The sequence below is a fragment of the Calypte anna genome, chromosome Z (assembly GCF_003957555.1).
Source record: "Calypte anna isolate BGI_N300 chromosome Z, bCalAnn1_v1.p, whole genome shotgun sequence".
NCBI lineage: Eukaryota > Metazoa > Chordata > Aves > Apodiformes > Trochilidae > Calypte > Calypte anna.
In genome coordinates, this window is record NC_044274.1 from 29,060,603 (window position 1) to 29,074,929 (window position 14,327).

General features: G+C 40.8%; 1 protein-coding gene across 1 annotated transcript in view; it reads left to right on the plus strand.

The window, feature by feature from the left end:
* The window catches only part of ST8SIA4 (ST8 alpha-N-acetyl-neuraminide alpha-2,8-sialyltransferase 4), a 43,899-nt gene extending 29,930 nt beyond the window's left edge, over nucleotides 1-13,969 (plus strand). Inside the window, exon 5 of the mRNA XM_008492251.2 lies at nucleotides 13,515-13,969. Coding sequence (XP_008490473.1) covers nucleotides 13,515-13,797 — 283 coding nt within the window. The 3' untranslated portion in view covers nucleotides 13,798-13,969. The remainder of the gene's footprint in view (nucleotides 1-13,514) is intronic.
* Nucleotides 13,970-14,327: the final 358 nt, after the last annotated feature.

Sequence of the window (14,327 nt, forward strand, 5' to 3'; positions counted from 1 at the left end):
CTTACAAGTATCTGCATTTGCTGGAATTAACAGCATGTTTCTCAGTCAGTGCTTCTAGAACTGAAAACACTTGATGCTTATAGTTATGGCTAGAGAATGGTATGCAGAACAAAGGCCACTGCTCAGTTCTGATAAACGTGTTATGCTTTGCAAAGAGAAAGGAAGTAAGGCGTTCACACCTGCAACGCTCCTTGAGGGAGGAGTCGAGTATAGAGGTGACTCAAACTGACCAAATGTAATACTCCAGCCCATACACATCATACTCGGTATAAATTTGAGGGATGACAAGAACCAAGTTTTATTTCATCCATAGCCATTATTCTGGGAGGATTCTGTTGTTCTGCCTTTGATCCCAATCCATGTCCTTCTGAGTCTGTGTGTTCCTGCCTCCAGCTCCTGTCTGATGCTGACTACAGGACCCCAGCCTGGGGCTTCACCAGGACCTGCCCTGCAGCCTTGATTGTGACATGAGCTTTACTGGGGAAAGGAGGGGAGGAATGGGATGTTGCCTCTGTATAATTTGTATAATCATTTTTCTTTTTCTGTACTGTTTCATTGAAATAGTGTAGTTTAATTACTAACCTGTCAGTCTCTTTCCCTTATTCTCTTCTTACTCTTCCTCCATCAGGAAGGGAGTTTAAGAGAGCATCTCTCATTCATTTAACTGCTGACCCAGCATTAAACCATAACAGAGTGAGTAGAGGAGGAGAATCACCTACTCTGATTTGTTGACCACCCTTTTTTTGAGGCAATTCAGGAAGATGGCAGTACATTGCTGGCTCATGTTGAACTTCTCATCAGTCAACACTCCCCAAGTCCTTTTCCTCAGGGATGTTCTAGATCCATTTTCCACCCAACCTGTAACTGTTTGGGGTTTTCCCTTGCCAGGTGCAAGACCTTTGGCCTTACTGAGCTTCATGAGGCTGGCATGAGCCCAACTCTCAAACCTGTCAGGTTTCCTCTGGATGGAATCTCTTCCCTCCAGCTTCTCAACAGCACCACACAGCTTGGTGTCATCAGCAGACCTGCTGAGGGTGAACTCAACTCCTTTGTCACTGACAAAGATGTTAGAAAGTACTGGTCCCAGTACCAACCACTTATGAATGCCACTCATCTCTATTTTCACTCTGAGACACTGAATGCAACTCTTTGAGTGCAACTATCTAGACAACTTCTTATTTAGCTAGGGGTCCATCTGCTGAATCTACATCTTTCCAATTTAGAGATCAGTGTGTCGTGTGGGACAGCATTGAACTCTTAGTGCAAGTCCAGGTAGATTATCTCATATGCCAAAAAAACTTGAAAATAACAGTGAACAAAAATACCTTTCTTTTATGACTGCCTTCTCATTTTGCTGTTAGGAAATGCTGTTTTTTCTGTACACTGCACATTTTCTTTTGTCTGTCACTTTTCTGTATGTTATTTCGTCTTGTATCACCCACCCCTATTTATGTTTCTGCATGTGAGATTATTATTATGTATTATTATACTGAATAGAATATTAGTTGTGAAGGCAGTTGTAGTTTCTTCTGCTTTCTCTAGAAGTAAAAAGCAAGCAAACAGGCAGTATAAAAAGGTATTTGACCAGACCTATACTGTACCTGGCTACACACACACAAAGCCAGGCTTATACAAAGTGCTGGAATACAAAGGGCCATGTGGCCACTCCTCATGGAGTACAGGGCTCTGTAACTGCACCAAGATGCTCACCTGCTGGCTCAGAAGATGGGACTTCACCTGAATCAACTTTCAAGCAATTGAGCTCAAACTCCATCAGCCAAATGCTTAACCTTGCCCGTTTCAGTGGCACTGATCTAATTAGGACTCTTATCGCTATTTCCAGTGATTGAACTGTCTCCAGTTCTCATGGTTTGTTGTCTTGGCAGTTTCATTTCTCAGTCAGCTGAAATGGGATGTCCAATTTCTTGGACTGCATATCATACATTATGGCTTTATTTTATGAAGTATGTTGCAAGATTATGGACCAATACTGCAGCAGATAGGTTTTAATTGAAAACAGCACCCACCCCATTTCAGTGGAGCAGCAAAAGACAAAAGTTGTCACAGAAAAGAATTCTAGCAGTAGGGGACACTTGCACACACTGTAGCTGGTCTTCCCACTGAGCCTGGATCAGTTTCCAGAAGACAAATTTTGGCTGGACCCTGGTTACCAGCTTTACTCAGGGGTGCAGGGTGAGACTCAGTAACCTGGGATACTCAGGAGCACAGACTGAAAGATCTAATGGTCTTTTCCAGTAATTCTACAGCTCACTCAAACTGCTTACTGATAAAGGATTCATGCCAAAGTTTATGTGTGCATGTGCAGTGTCCTTGTCTTAGCAATGTGAAATACATCTGTTTTTGAAGACATGGCCTGTAAATTTCAGGGTAGTCTAAAGGTAGCAGTTCGCATTATTGCAACTGAAATTCCTAATTTTCCTGTGTCACAGAACACCGTGACCATGCTTGAGCCATGGTTCCACAAATTCTGATGCACCTGAAATTTATCTTCCCTTCCTCAAAAAATACCCCAAGGAAGAACAGCACAGGGCAAGGCACCACCTTCTTAAATGGCAGCATCCGCTTATTCTTCAGTAGCCAAAATGCATCTAATACCCATGGGCTCTGCAATTTGAAAGCTCACAGTAATACTCAAATCTTGAAGCTGTATCATACAGTTGACATACACCATTGGCATGGCCAATGATTGCAATATTCACCTAAATTTCAGGAATTTTATCCTCAATACATAGGTGTTTTGTGTGACACCTGGAGAAACCCCACAACCTCAGACCTATTTTAATTTAAAACAAAAGTGAATAGGGACATTTTTTTCCCCTTGAAGTACAGTTAATAAAATTAAGAATAAAAATAGCTCTAATTAATTCTGATGCATTTAGTAATTCTGAAAAAAAAACCCTAAGTTAAAATTAAACCAATATTTTATATTCAAACAAGGTCAGGAGAACAGCATTAATGAGCACTGGCATTACAGTGAATAGCTGCCACTGTTCAGTGCTTGCATCAATTATACTTGTTGCTATGGTCCATAAGAGACTAAATTTCTGAAAGAAGGTGAGTATAAAGGAGCCATGTGAACCTCAGCCAGACAAAACCCTTCAGTACCAAACAACAATCTGTATTGCTCTTCTCTTCTGCAAGTTAATTTTGTGAATTGTCACTTTTGTGAGATTAATATTAATTTCCAGATTGAAACTTCAGATGAGAAGAGGGCCAAGGAGTAAATTTAGAAGCAAGGGAATTCCACATTGCTTTAAATAAAAATCTTTTTGCAGGGAGTGATATTTCTTTTAGCTGTGTTCCAAAAGACTAAAAAGCATTTGTTTTAATTTTTGTAGTGATAATAAACAGTCAAATTAACAGCTAATTTGTGCTTTCCTGCTCTGCTAGACACTCTACAGTAAATCCTAGTGTGTCTCAGACTGGCAAGAACCAGTACTGAAATTTACTTGACCATTCCCCAGGGGTTTGCCCTGATAAGGGGATATCGCTGCAGGGCTGTGCTGCTGCAGCTCACAGCCCAGCACTTACAGATGCTGTGGCCATGGACTTGGCCATGTGGCCACCAAGACTGGGAGGATCCAAGAGCAGGGTCTTCCCACACACAGTCTCTGTGCTGTTACCAAATAGCCTTCTCAGAACATGGCTGAAATCCAAAAAGTGTGTCTTTGTGGCCTTGCTCCTAAAATGCAACTGGGTACCTAAACCATTGGCTTCCCAGGAAAAACAAGGCTTTAAGGCACAGCAGTGGCTCCAAAAGCACGGCTCTGAGCTCGGTGCTGAAATCTTTATTAATGTTGCCAGGAGAGCCTTCTGCAACCCAGGCACAGTCCTGAGGCTTGTAGGATCAGATTCTTCCTTAAGAAGGATGCTTCAGAAACAGTGTGCAAAACAGTATTTGTATTTACCTTCTCTAGTTGCACCTGTAAAGCCATCTTCAGTTACAGCCTCCCAAAAATATCTTGCTGAGAAAGAAGGTAAGACATGACTGCTGGGTCAGTATGAGCAACGACACCCAAAGCATTTTCTTTGGTACCACATCTGCAAGTACAAACATAAATAAAGCAACAAATGAATCTGAAATTAAAAAAAAACCAACTCCAAAACACCCTAAATAGTGTATTCAGTTTGGGGCCTCTCACTACAAGGACATTGAGATGCTGGAGTGTGTCCAGAGAAGGGAAATGAAGCTGGTGAAAGGTCTGGAGTCTTACCAGAAGCAGCTGAGGGAATCAGGATTGTTTAGTCTGAAGAAGAGAAGATTGAGGGGAGACCTTATTGCTGTCCACAACTACCTGAGAAGAGGTTTTACTGAGGTGGGGATTGGTCTCTTCTCCCAAGTAGCTGGTGATGGGACAAGAGGAAATTACCCCAAGCTGTACCAGTGGAGTTTCAGGTTGGATATTAGGAAAATTTTCTTCACTGAAAAAGTGGCCAGGCATTGGAACAGGCTGCCCAGAGAAGCTGTGGAGTCACCATCCCTGGATGTGTTCAAAAAATGTGTGGACATGGCACTTCAGGACATCGTTTATTTGGCATAGTGGTGTTGGGTTGATGTTTGGACTTGATGATCTTAGAGGTCTTTGGCAACCATAATGATTCTGTGATACTATGATGCTCTAAAACCAGTAAAATATTTTTGTGCAGTTTCCAATCTTATTATTTGTCTCCCATTCATCCCTTTGCTTAATTTCCATTTAATTCAAACTAATGCCGGTATTCTTTTGCGAGAAGGAAATAAGTAACTTTTACAATATATATAAGATGGAAAAAACCAACTGACTCCATCTAAAATACGCTTACATTTCTGTCCCCATTTAAAATACAGTTTCTTTTTTTATTTTTAGAACTGTTTTGTTAGGACTGGGCCCAGTATGCTTTCCAGAATGGAAATCCAACACTGCTTTTCCTGCCAACATTTTCTGTTTGCGCTGTCAGTATGCTTCACTTTTTAAACCTTATTTTCTTGTTGGGAGCTGCTGGTTGTGGGAAGGAATTGTAGCAGTGCTCCAATCTTTAATTTCTAAAAATTTGTATAGAAGTCTGTTTTGGTTAAGCTGTTAAAATGAGTTTAGAGGTGTTTCCATATTCTCTAATATACATTTAATCACAAAGAAAATCTCACACATCTCAGCACTATTTTAAGTCGCCATTCTGAAGACATTGGTTCATCCAGAGTAATGGAGACATGCTCTAATTGAAGCACATTAGCACAGCTGTGTAGGCAAAGCAGCAAGGTACAATTCTCCCACTGCTCATGAGTGTTATCAAATTCTCTGAGTATATTGCTGTCTCCAGTAATGACTGACAGAGGAGTGCTGCTATATTACCTAGCTATTACATGGGTCTGTAAGACTGTATTGAAAGAAGTCAACAATCAAAAAACTGTCTCACTCCAAAAAGCTCTGCTGGATATTTTTCACCTTCTCCCTTGGTCATAAAAGACATCCAGGGAAGCTTCAACTTTCAGACAGGCCTGCAGGGCGTGGAAAGAACTGAACTGAACTGCCTTTTAGATTATATACAAACTAATTGTTTTTATAATGTTTCCTATAGTTGTGCTGCAGGAAGTAGGGAGATACTTGTATAACAAAGGGTATATAGCATTTAAAAAAAGGAATGTCGTTAGATGTGGATGAAACCCAGACTACTGAAACAAACCAGAATAGACCTACAAACTTCCATATAACTGAGACTGCACCTTTTGCTCTAACCTAGCCTTTATAAGGCTAGCATTTGAAGCAGGAAGAAACTTAAGAAAGAAAAAACTTGCTAAATTAGTACATTAACAAGTCATGGAAAAGTTTTGAATGGAAACATCCATCAGTCAGTTTGTATCAGTGCATTGTAGCTGTTCAAATAGGAAAATAATTTCTATTCTGTGAATTCATGCGGGAAGAACGAAACAAAGGAAAAGGGACAACTTTCAAATCCTGGCAAATACTTTCTTGGGTTTAGTATTCAACTGGTTGGTTCTGTATTTTTTCCTAGTCAATTGAGTGCATTTTCTTTTGTGCTGTGTTATCATCATTACTACTTTGCTACAGACATTTGGTTTTTATTAGCTCAGATTTGACTGTTTATGAACCATCTAAACACATCTCCCATCCTCCATTTCAGATTTTCATAAATTCATATACATGCTTTCCGATCACTGTTTTTACACTTAAGCATCACTCTGTTCAAGTGTTTTCCATCATTTTTTACTCTTGCCACAGGGCAAGAGTAAAATAGATGAAAAAATACTGTTCTTAACTATTAGAAATGTAAGGGGGAAAAAAGCCTGTTCATGCCAAAGCATTTAACCGATGTGTAATAAAAAGTAGTTTCTCTTGACAGAAGACATGAAGGCATGGACCCCAGTTGCTGTATACAATCTGAATCATTTACTGTGTGGTTCACTACGCTTACAAAGTATCCTGATTGATCTACAATTTGCACCTCAAAGTGCTCTCTCTACTAACATAAAATCTTATCTACCCATTCCCACCAGAGGCACCTGGTACCAGGATGTAACATTGTCCAGATGGCAAATTCCTTAAGTTATTTACAGCTCTTTGCTCTTCTTCGGAGTCAGACAGTAACCAGGGAATTCACAGCACTCCTCTATCCCACGCAGGCCTGCTCCTCTGCTGTTCTCCTACATTACCTAATGGATGTTCTGTCTATGTTATTCAAAATGGATTGATTTGAAACATGGACTTTGATTTTGTAAGTGTAATGATAGTTTATTCATATATTGCCAGGTAGAAAGGGACCAGGCAGGCTGGCAGCAAACTCTTGTGGCTTTTTTTTTTTTTAAATTTGTTGGAAACAGAAGTGCTGAGATACTAACAGGCTGACTACTGTTCTTACCTCTGCTGTCAGAGTGATTTCAAAGAATGTTTATCAATATGGTGATAGGTGCTTTATATATATATACATATATATATATAAAGGAAGCTGAACATGAGCCAGCAGTGTGCCCAGGTGGCCAAGAAGGCCAATGGCATCCTGGCCTGTATCAGGAACAGTGTGGCCAACAGATCCAGGGAAGGGATTCTTCCCCTGTGCTCAGCCCTGGTGAGGCCACACTTTGAGTCCTGTGTCCAGTTCTGGGCCCCTCAGTTCAGGAAGGAGATTGAGGTGCTGGAGCAGGTCCAGGGAAGAACAAGGAGGCTGTGAAGGGATCCAGCACAAGTCCTGTGAGGAAGGGCTGAGGGAGCTGGGGGTGTTCAGTCTGGAGAAGAGAGGCTCAGGGGAGACCTCATCACTCTCTACAACTCCCTGAAAGGAGGTGGAAGCCAGGGGGGGGTCGGTCTCTTCTCCCAAGTAGCTACAAGAGGGCATGGACTTAAGCTCTGCCAGGGGAGGTTTAGGTTAGATATTAGGGAGAAATTATTTACAGAGAGGGTGATCAGACACTGGAATGGGCTGCCCAGGGAGGTGGTGGATTCTCTGTCCCTGGAGGTTTTTAAAAAGAGACTGATGTGGCACTCAGTTCTGTGGCCTAGTGCCATGGTAGTAGATCAAGGGTTGGACTTGATTTCAGAGGTCCTTTCCAACCTGTCTGATTCCATGATTCTCTGATTTTATGATTCTTAGAAAGTCTTTGGTTATAGCGCAAATAGAAATTTTAATACTTACAAACTAAATACTCGTTTATTCATGCACGAGGATGACACGCAAATTCATGAAGCATTCCATATTTTTTCAAGGGTTGGACTTGATGATCTCATAGGTCCCTTCCAACCCAGCCAGTTCTATTTTATACACTCATGTATTCTCCAGGGGGTAGTCTGCCAGGGGGTAACATTACAACCAAGGATGAGGAAAAGGCTGAAATACTTAATGCCTTACTTTGCCTCTGTCTCCATAAGTCAGAGCAGCCATTCCCAGGGTATTCAGCCCCCTAAAATGGAAGATGAGGATGGAGAGCAGCACAACCTCCCATAATCCAGGAGAAGTAGCTAATGACCTGCTACGGAATCTTAACAGCCACAAGTCCTTGGGGCTGGATGGGACTCAACCAAGAGTGCTGAGGGAGCTGGCAGAAGAGCTCATCAAGCCTCTGTGCATAATCTTCCAACAGTCATGATTAACAGGGGAAGTCCCATATGACCGAAGGCTTTCCAGTGTTATGCCCATATACAAGATGGGCCAGAAGGAGGATCCAGGAAACCAGAGGTCTGTCAGCCTGACTTCAATGCATGGAAAAATTATAGTGGTTCATAGTGAGTGTGCTCACATGGCAAGCGCAGAGCAGCCAGAAGATCAGGCCCAGCCAGCATGGGCTCAGGAAAGGCAGGTCCTGCCTGGCCAACCTGGTCTCATTCTGTGACCAAGTGACCTGCCTAGTGGGTGAGGGTATGGCTGTGGACATTGTCTACCTGGACTTCAGTAAAGCCTTTATTGCCATCTCCCCAAGCATGCTCCTTGAGAAGCTGGCGACTCATGGCAGACACATATACTCTTCTTTCGGTTAGAAACTGGCTAGATGGCAGGGTGCAGAGAGTTGTAGTCCGTGGACTTAAATCCAGCTGTCAGCCTTTCACCAGTGGTGTTCCTCAGGGCTCATTTTTGAGGCTGGTCTTGTTCAATATCTTTATCAATGATCTGGACTAAGGGATTGAATACACTCAGTAAGTTTGCTGATGACATGAAATTTGGTGGGAGAGTTGATCTGCTTGAGGGCAGAAGGGTCTGCAAAGGGACCTGGACAGACTGTATCAGTGGGCCAAGGTCAATAAAATGACCAAGTGCCAGGTCCTGTACTTTGGTCACAACAACCAAGTGACTGGAAAGTTGCCAGGCAGAAAAAGACCTGGGGGAACTGGTTGAAAGCCGGCTGAATGTGAGCCAGCAGTGTGCTGAGGTGGCCAAGTTGGCCAACAGTATTCTGGCTTGTATCAGGAATAGTGTGGCCAGAAGGAGAAAAGATCATGTCTCTGTACTTGTCATTGGTGTGATTACACCTTGAGCACTCTGTTCAGTTCTGGACCTCTTGCTGCAAGAAAGACATTGAGTTGCTGGAGTGAATTCAGAGAAGGGCCTGGTGAAGGGTCTGGAGAACAAGTCCTATGAGGAGAGGCTGAGGGAATTGGGAATTCTTAGTTTGGAGAAGAGGAGGCTGAGAGGGACCTTATTGCTCTCTAGAGCTACCTGAAAGGAGGTTGTAGGGAGATGGGAGCTGGCCTCTTCTCCCAATTGAATAATGATAGGACTAGAGGAAATGTTCTGAAGCTGTACCAAGGGAGATTTATACTAGATACCAGGAAGAACTGGTTAACTGAGAGAGTAGTCATGTTGTGGAATGGGCTGCGCAGGGAGGTGGTGGAGTCACCATTCCTGGAGGTATTTTAAAACTGTGTAGAGAAGGCACTTCAGGACATGCCCTAGTAAGTGATATAGATGTTGACACATGTATTTTATTCAGGGGGGATGTTAACAGTTGGACACGGTGATGTTAGAGGTCTTTTCCAAGTGTGGTAGTTCTGTGATTCTGGGATTTCCACCTGTTCTCTGCTCTCATGAGACTCCACCTGTACTACTGTGTCAAGTTCTGGAGCCCCCAACACTGGGCCTGTTGGTGTGAGTCCAGAGGAGTGCCACAAAGATTATCAGAGGTCTGGAGCACCTCTTGTTGTGAAGACAGGCTGAGACTGTTGGTGTTGTTCAGCCTGGAAAAGAAGAGAGTCGACGAAGATCTTAGAGCAGCCTTCTGGTATCTGAAGGGGGCCTACAAGAAAGCTGTGGAGGGACTTTTGACAAGGGTATCTGGTGATAGAACAAGGGGAATGGCTTAAAACTAGAAGAGGACAGATTTAGATTAGACATTAGAAAGAAACTCTTCACTATGAGGGTGGGAAGACACTGGAACAGGTAGCCCAGAGAGGCAGTGGAGACCCCATCCCTGGAAGTGTTCAAGGGCAGCTTGGATAGAACCTGATGTAGTGGGAGGTGTCCCTGCCCATGCAGAGGAATTGAAACTAGATTATCTTTAAGGTTCCTCCCAACCGAAAACCATACTATGAAATTTCTTTGAAGTGTGCATGGCCAGTAAGAAGAAAGGAATATAGAACAGAGATCCATATTGGACTGGATGAAATAGAATGTCTGGAGTTGTGTACCCATGATTTACTACATGATATGCCCAGGTAAAAAGGGGCAGGTAAAAAGGGTTTTGGAGGTAGAGTTGCTTAGATTTTTTATGAGTTGCTTAGGTCAAAATTAGGAGGGTGATATCAGAAGAATGGAGTAGGAGCAGGTGGCCATGAATAGAAGAAACAGCACTTACTTTAGCATGTGCTCTTTTCATGGAAAGGTTTTAGCAGTCCCCTGCTATCATCAGGGTGTCTTTTAATCTTACGATGTATTGTGCTATTTTAAGTTACCTGTTGCAATCCTCTAATTTAATAGAAATCAAATACATGAACCTGTCTATATTAATTGAGAACTGATGTGGCTTTCCTTTCATTTGCTATATAGTTCAGCATACTCTTGATTCTTGCATCTGTTTTTTGCTTCTTTGTTTAGTGGTGCTGTCTTTTTCACTTACCAGTGAAAATGTATTTTTTACTTCTGAGCATTGCTGAAAGCCATGATATATTGCCAGTGTCTTTACTAAGTCACCATCAGCCACATAACTAAAAGTAATTTGAAGTGAGATCTGTCTGAATTCAAGCTACGTATAAAATTAGAGAATCATACTCAAATTTGGGTCATCACTGTTACAGAAAGGAAGTATGTTTACACATGGGCACATTTCAGTTAAATCTTCTTTACAGCCTGTCCCCATGTGTTTTATCAGAGCTATCAGTGACTGGAGCTCTGTAGTGGTGCACAGAATAGCTGGTCTTCCACTTACATGCTTAATAGTGGTGCTTAAGTATCAGACTCTCTTTTCTAACATGGCAAGATGCACCTACTCTTTGTCAATTATTGGTAATGGGTGAAGATCTAGAGATGAGTTAAGAGAAACAAAAGGTTCTCTTTTGGATCTGTGGTAAGTTGTATATTAGAGTAGCTACTTGAATGACTAAGATGGCACATGTATTTCAGGACCAAAATCCCAAAGATTATTTGAAGCACCTGACCAATTTTATTAATTCAAGCAGAGGCTAAGAGCCAGAGATTTGCAGAGATAAACAGTCTGCAGGAAATTTCAGCTGGAATGCTTGTAACTGCTTCATTATTTGACTTACTTGTGGTTTTTTTCATCTGAAGTAGAAGTAATCCGAAGTTGCAAAGTAGAGAAGTACCATATTTTGAGTACAAGGTTTGGATATTTTTTCATTTCAAAGAGTTAAAACTCCCTTATGTATGATATCTGAATATGACAAGCAGATGAAAATACTTGCTTTTATAGTCTAAAATTGTGAGAGGTTCTCTATTTATCTTATGCCTTCATTTCATACTCATTCCTGTAAAAAAACTCTTAAGTGAGAAGAGGCAGTGTCCTTTTCAAATATTTAGATCCATCTGTACCCTATTAACTTCATTCTCTGCCATGACCATTTTGTTCCTGGAAGAGTGAAATTCAATTGGTATGATAGTAGTTGTCATGAGTGGTTCCATACACTTCATGCTGTTTGATAGAGACACTCATGTAGATGGCTGGCTGCTTGTGGTTAAAGTACAGACTTCAAAAAGACAAATACCAGTTACTACAAAAAATAAATAATTAGCTTTCCTTTTTAATCTTTTTTGGTGTATCTGTGATATGAAGTGCCAAAAGTGGTCAGATTTGTTCCTTCAGTAACTTTTCAAAGCAAACATTTATTTAGAATTGGAGTCTCCTATAGCTCAGGTTAAGAATGTTGCAGTTTGTCAAAGTAAAAAGCAAGCTACTTAGCATTCTGTCTCAGAAATACTATTTTATAAACTCAAGCCTATGAAAAAAATTTACAAAATTGTATGTACTATGTTTACCATTTATTTCTCATTGCATTTTCTTGTGAATATGTTTCATACTGTCCTCTTTTTTACGAGCAAAATTCCCTGTTTCCTTTGAAGAAGAAATTACTCATCCTAGAACTGCTTTCTGCTTGCAGAGTCCTTCAGCTTCCAAAAAGAAACTGAGTACAATACAAAGCCCCCTCATTTTTCATATGCATATGAATGTGTGATTCAAAGCCATCAGCCCATTTAAACTTACAATTTTTGCAAAGTGTGAAACTGAAAAGGCCAGTTTCAATGGTATGTTTATTTTTATTGTTACAGAGCATCTGATGCTTCAGAGACAGTTTAAGCTTAATTAAAGACATAGTTTTGCTATTCTGTCTCATAGTGGTGGGTGGAATTTTCCTCCTGCTGCACTTGTAAAGGCTTTTAAAGCAATCGCTTGTGTACTTAAAGTTTCAACCTTATTGTAACCTGTTTAGCATAGGGCTAATTCTGGTTTGATAAGGCTTTCCTCCCTGGACTCCCTGTCTTGGCTGTGGTACAAACAATTAACAGCCTGCAACTAATAAAGAAAAAAAGTGATACTAAGCAATCGTTCAGATTACTATGGTAACAACCTGTAACAGCTTCCTTTACCTCTTACCTGCAGACACTCCTTCCCACAGTTTGAGCAGTGCAATTGTGTGCATGGCCTCTCTTTATCTGCTCATTAACCAAATGAGCAGGTTTAAATTTCTAAACCTTTTTTTGTTCTATAAAATACTAACAAACTTCACAACGAATCAGGCTTGGGAGAAGAATTTTATCAGTAATAGGTTGGTACTGTTTTAATTAATTTTTATTTTTAAAATTCAGAGATTCAAAACAGTGTTGGAAGATTTTTAAGGTACCAAGGTGAGCTACATGCTATAGGAACTACGTTCAGTTCCTGTGTTCCTTCCGCAACTACCCACCATTTCCCTCTTTGAAAACTCTGCTGCAGCTTCTAAAGCCACAACCAGCCATGTTGTTACTGTCTCAGGAAAACTGCTCTGTTGCTTCTGTTGGGTTTATGCACTGTGGATTACAAAACTATCTTTTCTATATTAGTGTAAGATTTTGCTTTTCTGGATGCCGCTGTTAATGAACAAGAAGCTTTATGTAATCACTGACAAGCAAAGTGATAAAAGCTTCATTTCTGCTTACTTCTTTCTATTCAGGCAAGCGGTCTGTGAAGTAATCACTAGGTTAGTCAATATTATTCAGAGTAGAGCTGACTTGGTAGATACTAAACAGGTAAAAGTTTAATGCAAGAGACTGTTTAATGATATGGCTGAGGATGTTAACTGCAGTTTTCTAGTATTTTTGCAGGTACTGTGGCTTCCTGTTGAGGTTAAAGCCTGAACTAAGAACCTTAGTTAGTTAGTGAGCTTTTATTCAGCAGTGTTAAGATCTCACTTCTTCTAGCTGGAATAAAGGTGTGCCAAATCAGTGTCATCGTTTATGATCTCAACTGAGAGAGAAGGAAGTGGTTGCTTTTTTATAGTGTAATATAGATTAAATAAATTTACAGGATTTATTCACATGAAGTTGTATGAGAGATTCTTAATGCACTTCTTCTTTCTTTGCAGCTACTGGCTGACAAACAAGGTCCATATTAAACGACCCAGCACTGGCCTCCTTATGTATACACTTGCAACTAGATTTTGTGATGAAATTCACCTGTATGGATTTTGGCCATTCCCAAAGGATTTACGTGGAAAACCAGTGAAGTATCATTATTATGATGATCTGAAGTATCGATACTTTTCTCATGCCAGTCCGCACAGGATGCCATTAGAGTTTAAAACGTTGTATGTATTGCATAACAGAGGAGCACTTAAATTAACAACAGGGAAATGCGTACAGCAATAAAGAATATTAGAAGTACAATAAGAATTATGGAATACACACTTCGTCATCAAGATGTAGTGAACTGGCAATGGGATCCCAGTAAGGATGTGTTTCAATACCCAGTAACCATTAGACAAAAAGGAATTTTATCAGAAGTACCTAATCAGCTATTATACCTGTGAAGTGCAATATACCTAAGCTATCTTGACTGCAAGTAAGTGCCACTTCCACCAAGAGCAAATCTTGAATATATACTCAGTAGTGTTTACAGAAGCCAGTCACATCTTCATCATGAACTAAAGAAGAAAAATATAGCCTGCTTACTGCTGACTTGACACTGTGGTCAGACAGAGCACTGAATAAATCCTCAATGGATGGAGTATCTTCTTGAGCAAATGAAGCAGGCCTTAATAGAAAATGTCATGATGTAATTGAGTAGGGAAAGCCAAGTCTGTAAAGTCAAACAAATCAGTAACTGCCTTCAGTCACAGAACTGTTTCTGATACTGTATAATAACCTCAACTTTTATTGCTGTTTTTCTTATTGCTGTT